This window comes from Pseudopodoces humilis, chromosome 4, assembly GCF_049639895.1.
Source record: "Pseudopodoces humilis isolate 2021_Gansu_Grassland_sample_001 chromosome 4, ASM4963989v1, whole genome shotgun sequence".
In the NCBI taxonomy this organism is placed as follows: domain Eukaryota; kingdom Metazoa; phylum Chordata; class Aves; order Passeriformes; family Paridae; genus Pseudopodoces; species Pseudopodoces humilis.
In genome coordinates this window covers 74,934,325-74,953,510 of record NC_142203.1, presented here as the reverse complement: position 1 = coordinate 74,953,510, position 19,186 = coordinate 74,934,325, and the positions used below count along the sequence as shown (strand labels likewise).

The 19,186-nt window shown below is 40.1% G+C and overlaps 1 protein-coding gene across 4 annotated transcripts in view; it reads left to right on the top strand.

Moving 5' to 3' along the window:
- EPG5 (ectopic P-granules 5 autophagy tethering factor) overlaps nt 1-19,186 on the top strand; it is a 54,801-nt gene that overhangs the window by 10,141 nt on the left and 25,474 nt on the right. For 2 of the 4 annotated variants that reach the window (XM_088054139.1, XM_088054137.1), the window contains exons 6-21: nt 248-321; nt 1,969-2,077; nt 2,395-2,509; nt 3,051-3,201; nt 4,097-4,252; nt 4,609-4,766; nt 8,221-8,375; nt 8,930-9,070; nt 9,301-9,465; nt 10,667-10,786; nt 12,620-12,879; nt 14,734-14,874; nt 15,274-15,418; nt 16,227-16,424; nt 17,203-17,313; nt 18,032-18,151. In XM_088054139.1, coding sequence (XP_087910265.1) covers nt 248-321; nt 1,969-2,077; nt 2,395-2,509; nt 3,051-3,201; nt 4,097-4,252; nt 4,609-4,766; nt 8,221-8,375; nt 8,930-9,070; nt 9,301-9,465; nt 10,667-10,786; nt 12,620-12,879; nt 14,734-14,874; nt 15,274-15,418; nt 16,227-16,424; nt 17,203-17,313; nt 18,032-18,151 — 2,319 coding nt within the window. Of the gene's footprint in view, nt 1-247; nt 322-1,968; nt 2,078-2,394; nt 2,510-3,050; nt 3,202-4,096; nt 4,253-4,608; nt 4,767-8,220; nt 8,376-8,929; nt 9,071-9,300; nt 9,466-10,663; nt 10,787-12,619; nt 12,880-14,733; nt 14,875-15,273; nt 15,419-16,226; nt 16,425-17,202; nt 17,314-18,031; nt 18,152-19,186 lie in introns of all 4 variants that reach the window. The other 2 variants (XM_088054138.1, XM_014257046.2) reach the window with 1 other exon arrangement.

Below are 19,186 nucleotides of genomic sequence, written 5' to 3'. Positions count from 1 at the left end.
CTTTTTTATTTATGGAGCTTTTGACCTAGTTTTTTTTTTTCCCCTATCCTATAATTCTTCTAAGTAATTCTTTTGAACAAGTCACAATATTTTGCCATGGCAATACTTTGTCCAGGATGTGGGTGTTGTCTTTTATGGATTCTTACAAGTCTTAACAAAAAGCTGGTGAGAAATGTGAATTTCTCTGCTAAGAATAATTTGCCCTTTGCTAATCTAGATTTACTTAGATTTTTGCATTCAATTTCAGATCAAAGTCTTGGGTAACCCATCGGGTGTCTTTCATTTCATGCAGTCTCTTGCCTTGCTTATGTCTCCTGTCAAGTAAGTATGAACAAGATTTTATAATATATGTTCTGATTATTTTAGAGTAGAAAGCACAACATACAATCTACTTGTAGAACTCTGAAAGTTCATTGCAGGCAAAGTAATAAAAGCAGGCACAAATAGATTCATAGTTTAATTCAAGCTCTTTTTACTCAGTCATCTTAAAATTCACCCTTGGCATTACCTCCTTGTGCTGTACACAGTATGTTGCAGCTTTCTTTCAGCTGTGAAATAGCTTGTGAAGACTGACAGACCCACAGGTTTTGTTACTGTGGCTTCTGAAATATCTCTTGCTTTGCACCATGGCCTGTTTTTTATATTGTCTCTGCAATAGAATCCCCCTAGTAAAGGTGTTAAGCTGGTGTGCACACTGATTAGACTTCTTGATATATTTTTCACCCTTTTAAAAAAAATTATTTTTAAAATCTAGTAGGAATGTTGTACTTGGAGAAGCTAGTTAATGAAATTAGTCACAAGTGAAAGCAGTTATGTTCTCCAGATAAAATACATAACTTGCCTCTACTGCCCAAATTTTGAGGTCAAAGACTCAAACTGCTGGTATTTAGGGTTGTCACTGTGATCTTGATAGTTTTGGTCAGAGTTAAATGGGAGTCTTTTTTTATTGAAAGCTATTATTTTAAAGGGTTTTTTTTTACATTTCCTTTCTAGAATTGCCTGGGGAAACCAGTGTATCCTGAGGGAGTGTGTGTTGCCAGTGCCTTTTGATACTTGTGTTTGGAACAAGGGTCAGCTTAATGTGTCTGGGGTGCTGCTCTAAATGTTGATACCAGAACTCAGAGCCTCCACAGGGTCTGTTCTTACTGGTAAAAGAGCTGAGGCTTGTCTGTTACAGCTCCTGCATGTCAGGAAGCAGGTTATCCTAGAGTCATTTACAGTCATAGGATTGTTTAGGTTGAAAAACACCTTTAAGATTATTGAGTCCAACCCTTAACCCAGAACCACTGTTTCCGCTGCTGAACCATGTCCTCTGGTGCCACATCCATAAGCCTTCTGAACTCTTCCAGAGATGTTGACTCCACCACTGCCCTAAACAATCTATTGCACGGCCTGACCAAGTTTACAAGAAAAAAATTTTCCTAATATCTAATCAAAACCTCCTCTAGTGCAACTTGAGGCTGTTTCCTATCCTATTATTTGTAACTTGGCAGCACAGCCCAACCCCCCCCGACTGTCCCCTCCTGCCAGGGAGTTGTGCAGAGCCACAAGGGCCCCCTGAGCCTCCTTTTCTCCAGGCTGAGCCTCTTTCCCAGCTCCCTCAGCCGCTCCTGGGGCTCCAGCCCCTTCCCCAGCTCCGTTCCCTGCCCTGGACACGCTCCAGCCCCTCGGTGTCTCTCCTGTGCTGAGGGGCCCAGAGCTGTCCCAGCACTGGAGGTGCCTCAGCAGCGCCGGCACAGGGGACGGGCCCTGCCCTGGGGCTGTGTCACACCTGGCTGGCACAGCCCAGGGGCCACTGGCCTCTCGCCCACCTGGCCACCCGTGGGCTCCTGTCCAGCTTATGCTTTTCTTGCCAATTTCTTCCTCTTGCATATGAATTTTTTAGTATCTTCCCTTAACTGAAAGACTACTGAATTTAGAAATTTTTATTTCCTAATTTTTTACACATGAATTTTCACTCTAAACCAGAAATCGCGTGGACTTTATGTGCCATATGAAACCAAGTGACAGGAAAAGTTCCTCTTCATCTGGGATGGAATCTGGGAACTGGACTCTGGTAGATGAAGGAGGAGAAGAGGTATAGCAGATGACTTCTTCTTTTTTCTCTTTGCTTTTTTCCTTTATGTTTTTGTCCAAGCTCATTGATCTTCATGAAATGGATGAAGAGAATCTGACTTGTAAAGGTAAAAAGTATGGTTTGAATTTACTTCTGTTTTAGCCTCCTTTTGTTTCTGTAGTATAACTGTAGAGAGTGCGGCTTCTAGTAATGAGTATTAGCAGAGAGAATTCAAATATTTCAGTTACTCCTAACAAAACTGTAATTAGTACCATAGTGAAGCCCTTTATTGCTGGTGTCATTGTAAAGCCACTGACAGCACCTGTATTTGTCTATAGGATGAGGATCCTGAAACAAGCTGGATTCTACTCTTGGAAGATGACTTGATTGCTCTGTTGTCACAGTTCCCATTTCATGAACTCTTTCAGCAGTTTCTCGGGTTTACGTCTGAAGGTAAATCAGTTGCTATTCTTCATTTTGCTTATGGTAATTATATTAATGACTGCCATGGCCAGGGTGCTACTGTATTATGAAACTCTCTGAGAAAAATAGTAACAAACCTGTGCAACAGCTTGCAGGCTAAAGAGATGAGATGGAAGTATATACATTAGAGTCTTCTCCCTTAGTTTGGATTTGGTTGTTCATTTGTTTGTTTGTTAACTCCCAAAAGTGCTTTCAGAACTATTTTTCCCTCCTCACCTCTTAATTGTACTGTTACTATGATTTTTCTCTGATTATTTTTTTTTTCAAAATGCCTGGGCAAGTACATGAAGGTAATTGCTTGCCAGAGGTCTTAATACCTGCATAGTTTATTTGTACTTTCACACTTAGCAGATATTTATTGTTCATTTCATGAACAAAACATACATTTCAGTTCACAGTATGGTGAATTGTTACTTTCAGTGCTTGTTAAGTTAAAAATTAGTGCTTGTTAAATTAAAAATCCAGAATTCATACTTTTTTTTTGACTCTTATTTTTATGTCTTCATCTTAGGTGCTTATTTTCCTGAAAAAACATCTCCCCAGAAGATGATGAAGATTTTTGCCTTTGCAAACTCCTTAGTGGAACTTCTGTCTATGGGGTTGGAAACGTTTAACAGAGCACGGTACCGACAGTTTGTGAAGAGAATTGGTCAGCTCATCAAGTAAGAGAATTTTTTTCTCTGTGCTGTGATTGAATCTAAATATTTCATATTTAGAGGTGCTAAAAAATCCCCAGAACCAATCATCAAACAACCAAAAAAACCCAAATCCCGTCCAAACAGTTCTCAGGTATGTTTTGCTCTGATGTTTGGTCAGTTCAGGGTTATCCAGTCTAGGAATATGAAATGGGGAATTACAAAATCTAAGCCCTGTGAGTACAAAGAAGTGAAGTGAGCTGTGGAACACCAGGCTGACTTCCATTAGTAATGTTGTTAGGCTTGTCTTGGGTAGCCCCTGAAACCCAGCAAACAGAATTTCCTTGAATTTCTCCTATCTATAACCAATGTTACTGCTTTATTTGTTGTTACCCAGAATTGTTTCAGGATTTTTAATTTGCTCCCTGCAAATTGTCCTATTGTTGCAGTAAATAAATGTAATTGAAGCCTAAAAGCTACTCTTTATTTTTAAATCTCCAGCATTCACTCTATATGGCTTCTATGAGTGTATCCTCAAGGGGGAATACCGTTAAATCAGAAACAAAATCCATCTTTTTCTTTGTGTTATGGAGGCAGTAACTTTCTCAGTGTAATTATTCCTTTATGAGCTTTCTGGATGTACTGCCATTTCATCCTGTACAGTTACCTTAAGGCTCCAAAGGTCACACAAGAAGTAATTTGGTATAACAGAATATTATGCCTTGTTTGCTTGTAAAACCAGGGAAGGAGAACACAGAAATTTGACTGATACAATTTCTATAGAAACCTCTGGAGCCCAGAGGGCAAAACGTTGGAAATGTTTCTTGTGGCTAGACTCTGATCTGATTGCCCTTGTCTGTGTTTTCCTGTGGTTGTGACATACTTAATGATCCTTCTTTGGCTTGTTTGCTCTGCTGTATAGGATGACACTGTGTCATGTGAGTGACCACTGGGCCCAGTATGTTAGTGGCAATAAACAATATGGATCAGTAGAACACCCCTACTCTGTGGAAAAATTGCAACTGGAGTTTGATGAGCTGTTTTTTAGAGCTGTTCTACATGTTCTGAAGGCAAAAAGGTGGGTAATCCCTTCACTGGCTTAGTTTTGAGGAGCTGAATCCTTGAAACTGGGATTTGGACTAGCTTTAAATAAATGTTTAAAGGTTTAAACAAGACTGAAATAAGTAGGATTTTTCAGTGCACTGGTAGCATCAAGGTGGGGAGGAATTAGGCCATGAATTGTAGCAACTGACAGAAGCTCTGGAATCTTGGTCAGTTCAGAATGAGGTTGGCTCAGAATTTGAGGTGCTAATACACATCCTCACATTCCTAATTCTGTTACATAGCAGAGGTGTGGGCCAGAGATGTCTCCTTTCCAAATGCTGGGATTTGTCAGGGTGGAACTGTTCCTAACTGCCTCTTCAAATCCAACAGGTTGGGAGTCTGGCTGTTCATGTCTGAGATGCCTTATGGAACCTTGTCCAGCAACATGCTTTGGAGGCTCTTCTTTGTCATGCATTGTGCTGAGAGCGAGCAGCTGGAGCAGCTCTGCTCTACTCTTCAGCCTGCTGACTACAAGCAAAGACTCAAAGGTAAAATTCCCCCACAGAACCAATTCTAATCCATTCATCTGCTGCTGCATCTGCTGTGGGTTTAACTCTGTGCAGGTTGCATTGTTAAATGCACTCTTGGGAGCATGACTGGTCCAGTGGCCGCAGAAATATCTTGGGCAGTTCATTGTTTTCCAGTACCTGTTTGCCCAAATTGTCATTTTAACAGCAATTGATAGATTTATTGTCCTAGTTTTGTCTGTGGCTGCCTCAGAGCTGTAAGAGTAACATGCAGGAGGTACCTCTTGTGTATCCTCATATGACTTCCCTTCTTGAACTTCAACAGTATTTGGAGAATGAGATTAAAATCCTAAAGTACAGACTTCTGTATCACTTAGGGTTGGTGTTGCAATTTCTTGGTTTGGTTTGTTTTGTTATTTTTTTGTTTTTTGTTTTTTTTTTGTGACTGGTTGACTTTTGAGCTGCTGATAGTTCTCTAAATAATGTATATCTAGAATCTTCCTTTTCTTCCCACTAAACTTGCTAATTTTGGCTTTAATAACTCGCATTGTGGGAGACTGCTTATCATCCCCAGCTATGTTTCTCTTATCTCAAGCCTTCTTTTCATGCATTTCTTCTCCTAAGTGGCATGTTTTATTTTTATTTCCTCTTGACTTTTGTCCCATGCTGATCTCCACAGTGAACGTGGTGTCTTCAGCCATAGCAGAGCTATTTAGAGGCCAGCTGGAATTCTAGTTTCCCTCTGCTGCTGCATTCATGGATCATATTTCAGGACTTGATTGACAGAGGGATAGGTAAACAAACAGTTTACTACTCCCTACTTTACAGCTTCTTTGCTGTCTTCAGGGAGAGAAAATCTCATTTTTGTAGGTATTTCTTCTCAGCTGGCTGGTACCCCAGGTAGCTGTTACCCCATCTAGTAAGTCTTGATGGAGAAGCCGGAGAAAGTGTTGATTCTGAGAGCTTCCTGAGTGTCTTGACTGTGCAAGCTCAGCTAACATTTAAGGCCATTTACATAGGAAAGGAGAGAGATACTAAGATTGTAATTGCCTGCACTTGATGAAGTGCTGATCTGATAAGCACTTGCCAGCCAAAACGGTGACTGTTACACTGTTTCAGTAGTATGTCTTTAGTTTTGGTTTGCTGGAAATTTTTTACTGCATCTATTATGGGTTGCAGTAACAAACACAGATTTTATTTTTTTAAAATATATAACTATCTTTTTCAGGCATTGTTTGTCTTTTAGCTAGCTTTTATCTTTCAAAGCACCTGAAATGCTGATGCAATATTTATTTCCTTCTTTTGCAGTATCCTCTTCATTCTCCTCAATGATTTTGGTCAGCATAATACTGTTTTTCACTAGTGTCTAGGCAGTGAATATCAACAGTTCTTTCAGTGAAATCCATCTGATCCTCTGAAATAATTTTTTTTAACTGACACTTAAATTAATGCTTAATTTCCTGTAATTTGTACCCTGGAAGACCATGACATTAACGTTCTCTTGGGAGAAAACCATTTTTAGTAATTTCCTCTCCCAAATTAAGCATGAGAAAAGGGTGGTGAATCTACAGGTGGAAGCAAGCTTTGGTAATTGATGGAAGCTTTAGGCACCAAATCTATGGTGGTGGGAATAATGCCTTTTTGGGACTACCTAAAAACAGAGGCCAGACAAAATTACGGGGAATAGAAAGCAGTTCTATTTTTTGAAGGGCCTTCAGGTACATTTTGGACAGACAGAGCTCCCCAGGGGCTACACCCAAAATGGATGACAGGTCATGGGTTTTCATATTTTTATAAATTTGGTCCATTTGCATATTGGGGGTTAATCTACCAATTACACCTTCAGGTAATGAAGTCATTAACCCTAAGTTTGATCCCCTCCAACTCACTTTTGTTTACATTTCTCAAGGCAGTAAGGTTGATTCCCATTTTCCCATGATTCCTAGGCCTAGAGAGGATCTGTCTGACCAAAATGGGAAAGCAGCAGCTAACACTCTGTATGGAGTTTAGAGTTATACACTAAAGAGTTGCAGGATTACAAATACATGAGAAATAGAAAAGCTAAAATCCTAAGGCATCAGGAGCATAGTTGCTGTTCTAGTGAGTGATGTCCTTGCCTATGGCAGGGATTTGAAACAAGATAATATTTAATATCCCTTTAATCCAAGGATGCTATGATTTTATTTGTGGTCACAGTTTTCTTGCTGCCAGTATCAAGATTTGAGGAGTCAGTGATTTTTAGTGTGCTCTGGACTTGAATTGTAGTGATTAGAGGAAAGGAATAGGGTCAAGCAGCAAGTGGATGGTGAAGGTGTTTTTTCTCCATTAGGAGATGACAGGATTTAGGTGGAGTCTCTCTGCTTCCCTTATCTTCAGTCCCAGGTTATGGCTTGGTGTGGGTTTGAGGCTGGTGTGGAGCCCACAGCTGACCCCTTCTCCTCACTGTAGGTCACTCTGCTGTGCCTTTAGATACAATAATGATGCAGTCATGTTTAATGTCCTTCTGCATCATCTTAAAAAAAGAACAAAACAGAGTAGAAGGGGAGGCACAGTTGTCTGTAACTTCTGCCATAAGGATAAAAAATAGCATTAGGAAATGGAGGTGACTGGATGAGGCACCTGTCTGCCTGCTGTATCGATCAGCAGTGTTGTAGTTTCTCTCCCTGTCTGGAAGAAACTGTTCTCTTAAATTGCACAATCCTCTAGCATGCTTTTCCATGAGCTGTTTTGCCTGTACAAATCTGACCTTCTCAGGTTGGAGTAGAGTTGCAAAATTCTTGAAAGCCCTTAAAATAGAACGTAACCTTAGTGAAGTGTTTGATCAGAAGAACGCTGAGCACGTGCATGTTCAGGTTAGGTAGCTGAGTGCACAATGGGTGCTTTTTCTGTGCATTCAACTGCTATGATAAGATCACTGTAAACAGTGGTTGCTGGCATGTTGTGGTTCAAAGAAGGCAGATCACTCTCCAAAACTTTTTACAGCTCAAATACTGCTTTCAGTGCCTGTTTTGCTGCACAGGCTCTATTTAATTTGGAAGAAATAAAAAAATGCATTTTAAAGCCTTCTACAGGTTCTTTTGTATCCTTATTTTTCTGTTGTCCCACGCCCTGAGGAATGGACTGTTTATTTGCTTTCGGCAATATCTCTTGTGAGTTTAAAGAGGAAACCTGCCTTGAATGTGAGTGAAAGCATCTCTTAGCCTTCCCACTTGTTCAGTGCTCTGTTTTTCGTGATAGTCCAAACAAGTGCATCGAGTATTTTTTCTTGTATTGTATTTGAGAAACTAAAACTGGCCTTTATTTTTAGCTCTTGGGCATAATCAAGACCTGAGACTAGATACTTGCAGAATTTTTATTTGTGATATGATCTCCACAGATCACTTCTCTGGGATTTGAGTGAATAACTATATAAATGCTGCTGATGTGTATCCTATTGCACTTTTATCATGTTTCTTTCACTTGACATTTTTTCTAGATCCAGAGCACCTTGCACAGTTTGAAAAGTATCTTCAATCAATGAACTGCTCAGAAGAAATCTGTCTTCTCACCACATTTGCTCAGATGGCACAAACCAAACGGGCTGATGTTGATGAGGATTTTATCAAAATTGTTGTTCTGGAGATATATGAGGTGAATAATGTTACTGGTCCATTCAGGAAAAGAATGAAAATGCTCTTTTTATTTGTAACAGTGGAAGGTGTGAAACTTTCATGGCTTCTGTAGTTTGTTGTACTATGGAATTAAAAAATACTACTTTTTTAAAAAAGTACTGAATTAAAATTGCTTGAAGTACTTGTTATTTCTGGGTAAAAGAACAGCTTTACTGTAGGCAAAGCCAGAATGAAACAAGCAAGCAGAAAAACACTTATTTTTTCTCATGCAGCCCCAACTTGTAGCTCTGGAATTCCTTGTGTGGTGTTTCTTCTGTTGTTTTCGGTGGGATTATTTTTTAATACTGGTGGCTGTATTGTGCCTGTGTTTAGTTTTGGACATTTTTCTTGGCACTGTGACACAGAACTTTCCTGGTCTTACAGGGTGATCAGTTTCACTCTTCATATGGACATTTATCAACTTTGTCTAAGATGACCAAGAGCAGTTTAGTCTTGTATTTTCCAAAAGACATTTTATTTCCATGTTAGTGGAGGACAGCCAGATCAGTAACTTCTCCCTGCTCATCTTCTCAGGTGTCCTATGTTAGTCTTTCCACAAGAGAGACGTTTTCCAAGGTTGGTCGAGAACTCTTGGGAGCCATTGCCAGCATCCACACACAGATTATTTCTGTACTGCTGGATCGGATTAGAGAGACCATTGAGAAAGTGGGGATGGTAAGTGCTGATGTCTATAATTTAAATAATTTAAATCAGACACTCAGTTAAACCTAGAGGTTTAACACAGGTTAACCAGGTTGTGTGATAAGACACAGCTTGGTATGAATGGATGTGTTAAAGACCTGTCCATGGGGTTTTTGGTCATTACTCCCTTTCAGATAGCAGAGCACAGTGATTATTGTTGTTAGCTGAGTACTGATTTTCCCTTTTTGCTCTCTTTCTTCAAGGTTTCTTTATATCTGTTTAAAGAACTACCCTTGTACCTGTGGAAGCCTTCTTCATCAGAGATAGCCCTGATCCGTGACTGGTTGTTAAATTACAGTCTGACAACAGTGGAGAATAAACTGGCTTGTATTATCTTGGAAGGGCTGAACTGGGGATTTGGTCAGCATGTAGGTATTGAAAACAGGAGCCTTGAACCTCCTCATTTTCTTCAGAGCAAAAGCTTAACTCAACCTGGGAGTAGAGCAGAATTTGAAAATAGTTAATTGCATGCTTTTATATTGGCACAAAATGGGAATTTCATAATAATTTTACAGCAGTCTGCCTGAGGATTTGCTTATGCTGCTTCCTTGTAGTGCTGCAGCTGAGTTTAAGAGAGATACTTAAGCAGGGATTTTTTCCTCTCTAAACAAGGCAATAGCTGACAGGATAATTTTTTATGAGTCACATGATTAAAATGTTTTTGGCTTCAGAAATAGAGGAATCTTCCAAAAAATGTGTAGGAGACTGGTGTGACTGTAGTTTGCATGCTGGTATCTAGCTATGTTTTTCACAGTGCAAGAAAAGCAAAGATTGAAATGAGACATTTCAAAACCCTGAGCATTTAAATTATCTGGAATTAATCCATAATATTGGGTTGCTCCTGGAGCTCCATGAGTTCAGGGTATAACTAAGGGTGAATGCTGTTTCAGAGAAAAGCAGAAATAGATTGGGGGAATAATGTTGCCTGAGTTCAGTGATTTAGTTTAGCTTTGCATTCTGTGCACTTGGTCATCCTGAACTCGTCTCTTTGCCATGCTAATGTTTGTACATGAATATTGACTTACTTTTTTTCCCTGTTTCTTGTGGACATGTAAAGAAAAATGAATATTAGGGAAAATAAACAGAATTCTTTGCTGTGCAATAGCAATGCCATGTCTGTACCCTTTGATGGGAGAAAAATGGCTCTTTAATATGCCAATTGATAGAGGAATTGCTGTGTTTTCATACAAAAAACATGGTGATGAGATTTGTTTTGTTTTTAATGGCAAGAGTTCAAGTGTCTGCATTATGTAATTTAAAATGGCATCTATGTATTTTTGAATTAATTGTCATATGTTCATAAAATGCACATGGAAAGTGAATATTATAGTGCCTTATAAAAAAATAATCTAATTGTTGGGCTTTGTATTGCCCAGTGTGAGCTTGGTACGCTTTAAGATGGAGGTGAATTTTTTTCATTGGGTAAGATTTTTGCCTAGATATTGCAATAATTAATTTGAACAGCCAGAAAAATATTAGGATTTATTTCTCTGTGGTACAGCTGAATGTACAGTTGAAGAGACCTCTTAAATGACTCAAGATTTTATGTTCTGACACTGTTTTTAGCAGAATACTCTACACCTGGATCCAGCTGTCCATTCTGAAGTTGCATTGATGGTCCTGGAAGCGTACCAGAAATATCTCTCCCAAAAACCGTATACTGGGCTGCTTTCTGAAAGCATAAAACAGGTATCAGTTCTTCTTACTTAAAAGGAATAACTTAGGGATGCCTACAAATGGGAAAAGCTGCAGGGCAAGACCTTGTTTTCTTCTTTTTTTTCTTCTTTTTAAAGGTGTTCTTTGTCCAACTACAATTTCATAACATACCAACACTCAGTGTTGTCTTCATCCACAGAGCTATTTGAAAGTACTGTTAGGCTTCTGTTGAACATCTGTATGAGAATCACAGGATCACTGAATGGTTTGGATAGAAGGGACCTTAATGATCATCCAGTCCCATCCCCTGCCATGGGCCACCTTCCACTATCCCAGATTTCTCCAGGCTCCTTCCAGCCTGACCTTGGACACTTCCAGGGATCCAGGGGTAGCCCCAGCTGCTCTGGGCACCCTGTGCCAGGGCCTGCCCACCCTCACAGGGAAGAATTTCCTCCTAATATCTGATCTAAATCTACTCTCTCTCAGTTTGAAGCCATTCCCCTTTGTCCTTTCACTCCATGCTCTTACTAACAGTCTCTCTCCATCTTTCTTAAAAGAGAAAATTTTGACCCACTTGCAGGTTTATGAATCATCACAAACTGCTCCTTCTTATGCAGAAGTAGACAGTACTTGCTAATGCAAGGCTATTTCTTATTATTGGTGACCATAAGAGAACTCACACCAGCTCTTACCTTATTTGAAGACTCAAGTGTTAATCCCAGTGGGCAGTGTTGTGTGACCTGAACACACCACAGACATTTATTAAATTGATTTTACAGCACACTGGACTCAGGAAGGGATAGCTCCAAGTTACAGAGTGGAAATGGAAGGGTAGAAAGATAAAGGCTAAAAAAAATCCGTTTGGATATTTAGTCCACAATACTTACATTTATTTATTTATTCAGTTTTAGCATTGTTCTGGGTTTTGTCTTCTCAGTATTTTTTGCCTGGTGTTTTCTCCTCCTCTGAACATTTTTCCCCCAGCCTTTTCTTCCCACACTCTGAATGTTCCTTGTTGTCTCTGTTCTGTTCTGACCTGCTCCTCTGCAGTGCTTAACCAAGGTTTGTTGTCTTGTGCCAGCCAGATGAGTTCTCTTTTTTAAGCCAGTGTCAGCCCTAGTTGCCACTTGTGCTGGTCAATCTGTCCTGACTTGCATGAGCCTATAACTAGAATTTGAGAGAAAATAGTGCTTACATTCTTGTACCCTTGCTTAGAGAGGATGAAATATCTGCATTGCCCATCAGCTCTGCAATTTGCACTGCTCTGTCACAGCACATTTATGTGCATTTTTTTTCCCCAGAGATTTACAATTCCTTGTGATCTAGACATGGTCTTTGTGACAGTGGACACATACATATGTGACTCTGCCTGTCCACATGCAGGCTTTTTTCTAAGGAGAGGCTGCCAGGTTTTAGGCTTCTTGTGGACAGATAATATTTTTGCATAGATTTTTCTGTTTCCTTTCACTAGAAGTCTTAAATGTTTTAAAAGCTATTGAAGGTTGTGTCTGGTTTTTTTTTGTTTGTTTGTTTGTTTTTTGTTCTTTTTTAATAGATAATAATTAAAATTTAATTCAAGGTCAGCATTTAGCTTGGAAAGATTTAAGCAGACAGTGAAAGTTGATAGCCCTTACCTAAAGGGATGGAGGGAAGGAGAGGGAGGTAGAAATCTAGGCTATAGGAAGAGATAAACTACATGGTATGTCTAAAAAATAATTGCTGTTGGTCTAATCCTAGAAGATTTGGGTTGGAAGGGACCCCAAAGATCATCCAGTTCCACTTCCATGGACCAAGTCCCAGACCAGAGCCACACGTGCTGTGTCATGGCTGTGCTTCCTCATTCCTGCTCCTGTTGCTCTGTTCCAGGTCTCCTACCTGGCCAGCATCGTTCGCTACGGGGAAACACCGGAGACTTCCTTCAATCAGTGGGCCTGGAGTTTGATTTTGAGGCTGAAGCTGCACAGGAATGACCGTGGGGTGCAGCAGAGCGGGCTGGCTGTTCCCGTGTGTGACAGCGCGCTGGACACGGCCGAGTCGGTCACGCTGCACCCCCTGCTCAAGGCTGTGAAGGCAAACATCCCCATTGGCTGCTACCTGGCACTGGCAATGACCACCCTGGGCCACAGGTGAGGGCTTTTTGCGTGTTTGCCTTGGGTGGATGGCCTCAGGGACTGAGCAGCCTCCCTAATGCTGAGCTGTGGGTTGTTAACAGCTTTGTGCCTATTTAAAGAGTAAAGGACTTGTGGTGCAAGGGATTGAGCAGCTTGTCATCTCTCTTATGAGGAGGAGCTGGGCCTGGTTAGTCTGGAGAAGACTGATTTGGGATCTCATTAATGCAGACAAACATCTCAGAGAGGTGTCCAGAGGATGCTGCTGGACTCTGTTCAGTGGTGTCCAGCAAGCTGATGAAGAGCAGTAGCCACAACTAAGACACAAGAAGTTTCACCTCAGCATGGGGAAGAACTTCATTACACTGAGGGATAGCAGAGCCCTGGAATAGCTGCCCAGGGAGGTAATGGATTCTCTTTCTCTCTGGAGACATTCCAAACCCACCTGGACTTGTTCTTTTGTAGGAGACAACACTCTGCCTTGGAGGGGTTTGGACTAGATAATCTCAAAGTCTTTTCCAACCGCAGTTTTCTGTGATTCTATGACTGTAGTTCCACAGAATCCCAGAATCATTTAGGTTGGAAGAGACTTCTAAGGTCATCAAATCCAACCTGTGATCAATCCCCACCTTGTTGCCCAACCCAGAGTACTGAGTGTCTCATGATTCCTTAAATACCTCCAGGGATGGGGAGTCCACTGCCTCCCTGGACAGCCTTTTCCAGTGCTTAATAGTCCTTTTTGTGAAGAAGTTATTCCTGAATTCTTTCAAACAACATGCTGTTTCCTGTATTTTGCTAGTAGTATTTTTTTTTGCCTTCTGCACTTTAGGGTCCAGTCATAATAAATAGTACTGAAACTGGGGGTTAACAGTAATTTCTCTGGACAGGATTAACTTTGAACCACAGTTACTGAAAGGGTTGTTCTAGAGGTAATTTCTTTTATCAGGGCAGCACTGCATTTAGAAAATAGTGAGGAGAAAAAACCCACTCACTCCAGGAATGGTAAATATAGTACATTATATGAGCAGTGAACCTCTTAGCCATGATTGTGTTCCAGCAGTCTTTCACAGTGCTTTCAGCTGGTTCATAGGTAAGGCTTTTGGACATAATCAAATATTCTTGTTTGAAGTACAGAGCTACACAAAATTTGATCAGTTCTCACCAGAACTGTTTTCCTTGAGTCTGTGATAAATCCCTTTATATGTGCTGTGCTATTCAAAATTTTCACTAACTCGTTTTCTATGTATAATACTGCATTACTCTTTTAAGGCAAAATTATCTGGGCTTTCTTCTCCTTCCCCAAGGAAGCCATTGCTTCATGGTAAGATTGTGCTATAGATACTGCAAAGCACTGGAGTAGTTTGAGACTGATATTAGGGTATTTTGGGTTGAGAGTGGAAATTTTTCCATAGCTTCGAGCTTGGAGTAAAAAAACAAAGAACCTCTTCAGTCTGTTCCCCTGCACCTTCTCTGTTTAGCCTTTGGCTCTTCTTTTCCCTGTAGAGGGAGGCGAGTTGTCCAAGTTAGGCAAGAATAGTGATCTTTAAAGTGATAGAAACTTGATGAAGACTTGCATCTCTAGTGACTTTTGGAAGATGAGACACTGATCCCCAGAAAGGAATTTGTGAAGTAAGGAGATACTTAGTAAGTATTTGAGAAGGAAATACTTATCCAATCTGTCAACAATTCAATGACTCCTACAGCTGAAGAAAAAAACCTCTGTATTTAGCTATTTAGATTTTCAAAGATAAAGTGTGAAGTTATGAATGTATTTACATCTCAGTTAATAAAAATTAAATCAACACCTTGTTTCCCTTTCTGCTCATAGTGAATATGTTTTTCTTAATTTTTTTTTGTTTTCTTTTCTGACAGCATTGAGAAATTCTGTGCTGAAGGGATCCCTCTTTTGGGTGTACTAGTCCACTCTAGACATTTGAGAACAGTAGTCCATGTGCTGGATAAAATTTTACCCTTGTTTTACTCTTGCCAGTACTACCTCCTGAAGAATGAACAGTAAGCATTATATATTCATAAAATGTTAATTTAAAAATTTTATGCATTTGTTTACTTAATTTATTCATAGTTGTAGTGAAAGTTAATAATAGTCTTTTGGTTTGGACACTTGACAGTCTTTCAGACAAGTCCTGAGTAAGATTTGGGTGCTGATGTAGATGAAGAACTGTATTTAGTCCTGATGAGCTGCCTTAAATTACAGACTGGTGTGAAATGTTCATAACTGTGCCCAATGTATGGCTGAACTTGAGCAATTAAATCTGCATTGTGGTTGTGGGTCAAAGCCTTTCTGTATGTGTCCTACTGGTGCTGTTGAGCTGGTTTTAAATTCTCTTGAAGCAGGCTTTCTATTTAATATGCAGTAGGAAATATTTTAATTTCATTTGTTGACATCCCTAGGTTTTTATCTTACGTGGAGCTGTTCCTTCATCTGGATAGTGGAGTCCCTCAAGGAGTGACCCAACAGGTTACCCATAAAGTGACACAGCACTTGACAGGAGTGAACTATGGAGAAAATGTTAAGCTGCTCAGTAGTATGATACAGGTAAGAAGATTATTTAAAAAAAAGAAGAGGGGGAGAGAGTGTTTAAAACCAAGCTTATTTGACTGAGTTAAAGGTTAGAAAGGATACTGAACCTGGCAGTTCAGTCAGAGTACCCTGTATCAGGCATTAGTAGTTGGGTTTGGTTTCCTGTAATGCTCCTGCTTAAACTTGCCTAAATCTGGCAATGCATGTGACACTAACAACAATATTCTACTTTCAGACTTCTTGGAAAATTAATTTTCCCATACCAGGTCAAAACTGTTTAAAAAAGGAAATGTAATATGCCTCACTGCTTTCTCTTGTTTGTGTTATTTGAGGAATGCAGCAGAGATATTAATGTTTGCAAGGTCTGCTTTTTACCATTAATTTAGGGCTCTGAAATGGAAAAATGTTCTTGGGTTAGGCTACAGAAGTGTTTTTTGAAGCGCAGAGAGGTCAAAACCCAAGGCCTTCTAACATTAGAGAGGGATAATGGAAACAGACGTACTCTGGGAAGGCCATTTGCAGAACAGCAGCCTGGACTGTGGAAAGAGATGCTCTTTATGCCTGGAGGGGTCCTTCTTAAGGCTTCTGTGTCTGTTTTTGCTGATTGCATAAGGTGCTCTGCTCTCCAGGTGTCAGAATCTACAGAAATTTGGAGGCTGAAGATGACAAAACTGTCCTTACTAGGGTATATAATGTTGTTGTAAATTATTTAATTTAAAGACAGCCCCACAGCCTCAAGCAAGTCAAACAGTTCTCCAGTAAGTTCTTCAGCATTACCCAAAGCTGCAATCTGTTGACCAGTTTTTACCCTTTAATTTGTCAGACTCACATTTTTGTAAGCGACCATCCAAATGGAGTGGGGCCAGCTGCAGTCCTGGAGTTCTGGGTGCAGGTCCTCACCAGCCAGCAGCTGTGGCACAGGGACCGGGCCACGCTCTGCCTGCTGGATGACTTGTGCAAAGCTGCTTTCCAGTACAGCCAAGAGGACTGTGTGCAAAAGCTGCTTTACCAGCAGCACAAGGTAATAATAATAAAATTAATAATAAAATTATTATTTTAGGTAATAAAAATAGCTGTGGTGTCTTGGTGTGCCTCTTGAGGAAATGGTCAGCTCATGTGTTGCACAGTTGGATTTTGATGTGAGTTTATTGTGAAAATAAATGGGAAATGTGAAAAGAAAGACTGTGAAATCCTAGGGTGGTTTGGGTTGGGAGGGACCTTCACAGCCCATCCAGTTCAGCTCCTGCCGTGGGCAGGGACACCTCCTACTATCCCAGGTTGCTCCCAGCCCCATCCAAACTTCTTCAGCACTTCCAGGGATGAGGCACCCACAGCTTCTCTGGACAGCCAGTCATGATGATGAGTTGTGATGGGGTTATTTTTTATTTTTCTGAGTTCATCAAGAATTTTTTTTTTTTTTCTGAGTGGGTCAAGATTAATGAAATGTCTGATATTTTAGTAATTATTATAATAATTACTAATAAAACCAGTTTGGAACACAGTTTTCATTCATGTGAGTTCTATTGTGGTTTGTCTTCCTTGCATTTCAAATATTTGATGGGGTGTTAAGGACAAAAATTAAGCTCCTTCTCCTGAAAAATACCACAGTCACTGCAACAGGATCTTTTCACTGAAATGGAAAGGCCAAGCAGGCATTGCAGTGGTGCCTGGCTGAGCTGAGGTTGGAAAGTAGAAACAGGAGGTAGAAATCTTCGCTGGATGAAGATTGAGTGACACACCTGTAGCTTCTAAATCACCTGGTCATGAAAAAACCCCAAATGTTTTCTGTTTCTGTGCAGAATGCTTTGGGCTATCACTGTGACAAGGGTATGCTGTCTTCACTGGTGAGCTGGATCGTGGCAGGCAATGTCACACCATCCTTTGTGGAGGGCAATTCCAACTCCTCCCAGGTAAGTGCCATGATGGTGTTTTGTGATGGGAAAAGCAGCACACTGGTCTAGCAGTCTTTTTATTTTTTTCCAGATTTCTCCCTTGATCACTTTTTCTTCCTGTCCCAGAGTTTTCTTTCTTCCCAGTTTAGCCGAAGAGAATGCTGTGGGTTTATTGCACTAACAAGAACATGGATATTTTTCACAGGCAGAGTTTCTTTAATCTGCATCCAAGAATTCATATAATAGGATTTATTAGTTAAATTTTATTCTGATCTACTATTGTTCTTGATCTGTTTAACAAGACAAAATATGTAAAGCCTGACTTCTCTATTAGATCAGTCTTTATCTGATAAATATTTTGAATTTGAGTTACTTTCTCTCTGCTTAAGTGAGCTCCTTATTCAAGCAAAAAGGAAAAAGAGCCCCTTGCAGTATGCCAGAGAGAGATGTGTAGTGCAGATGGAAAAAAAGAGATCTTATTTTATTGAGTTTGAGGTTGTTTCCTCCAGAGCTCTCTGGGTAGTTCTGTCAGTTATGTCTCCTTTTCCCCTTCTTTCCCAAGACTGTACAAAGGGAAAATTTGAATTTAAGGATGAATTTGCTGTTGAGATGTGACACTGCTTTTTGCAATGAAAATCTTTCAAACAGTTGTTCCTCTTAGAGGAATCACCAAGCTTCCTAATCCTGCCCTGTGCCATTTTGTTACAAGTATTTCTGTCATTTCTGTGTTGTCTAGGTCTGGTTTGCATGGACAGTGTTAAATATGGAGTCAATATTTGAGGAAGATTCACAGCTTCGCAGAATTGTGGAGGGGGAGCTGGTTATCAATGCTTTAACTCCTGATCAAGCTTTGAAGGTGAGAGAACTGGTCATCCTTTTTTATTCATTAGAGAGAAATGCTGGAGAAAAGTGTTCCCTTTTATCATTTAGTTTTTCACTTATGTACTACTTTCTTACCAGGATAAATGCATAAATAATGCTGTACCTAGCTGTGCATGAGAAAATATACTGCAGGGAAATTTCCTGTTACATTTTGAGTATATTTGAGTTCTGTACGTTTAAAAGCTACCATGGAAATACCTGGTTTTACTCTATCAATATTTACAGAAAACTAACTTGTGCTTTTGCATGATCTTCTGGGTCATCTAAATGCCTCAACCTTCAGTAGATTTATTCCATACCCTTGATATGGGGAGTGCTTATTTTCCAAGTGGGAAAATGTGTCTGTATTTCAAACATGATTTCTCAGATGACCTGAACTGTACTTCGGGCCACATTTGCAGCATTTTCCAGCTTCTTTGCCCAAATTCAGTTAGAAATTCTGGAGTGAAGCAAGTGGAAACCAAAGCTGTCCATTCTCAAAGTGTAACTTTTGGCCCATCCTTCATCTCAGCAGTTTCAGTCTGTTTCAGTGAAGGAAGTGGTTCTGTGAGAATAGATTTGCTTGGGCTGTGTCAAGTACATGTCTTGCATCCTTGGAGCTAGTCTGGAGAACATTTGTTCTTTGGCTTGCCTGTCTTGATTTGGCTGGAAGACAAAAAGAGTGTGGGCAATGTGTGGAAAAGGATGCCAGAGGTCTGGGCTAGAGGATGAGGGAGTGCCAGGGTCTGCTGCCAGTCGTGGGAACTCAGAAAAGCCTCCCATTTCCTTGCTTCAGGCATAGTCCAGGGGAGCTTGGAGTGGGACTATTCAACCATTTAGTGGGTCTGTGGTGGTGTTAAAATGGAATGCTGCTATTCATATTTTCTGCTTTTGTTTCTGTGTACTTTCTTAACTATAACTTAGTTTTACTTTGTGTTTCAAATTTTCACTAGAGCTGTATTAAATGTAATGTGGAAAAAGCTAAACATTTACTTCTGTGAGGAAGAACATTAATTAACTGTAATTAACA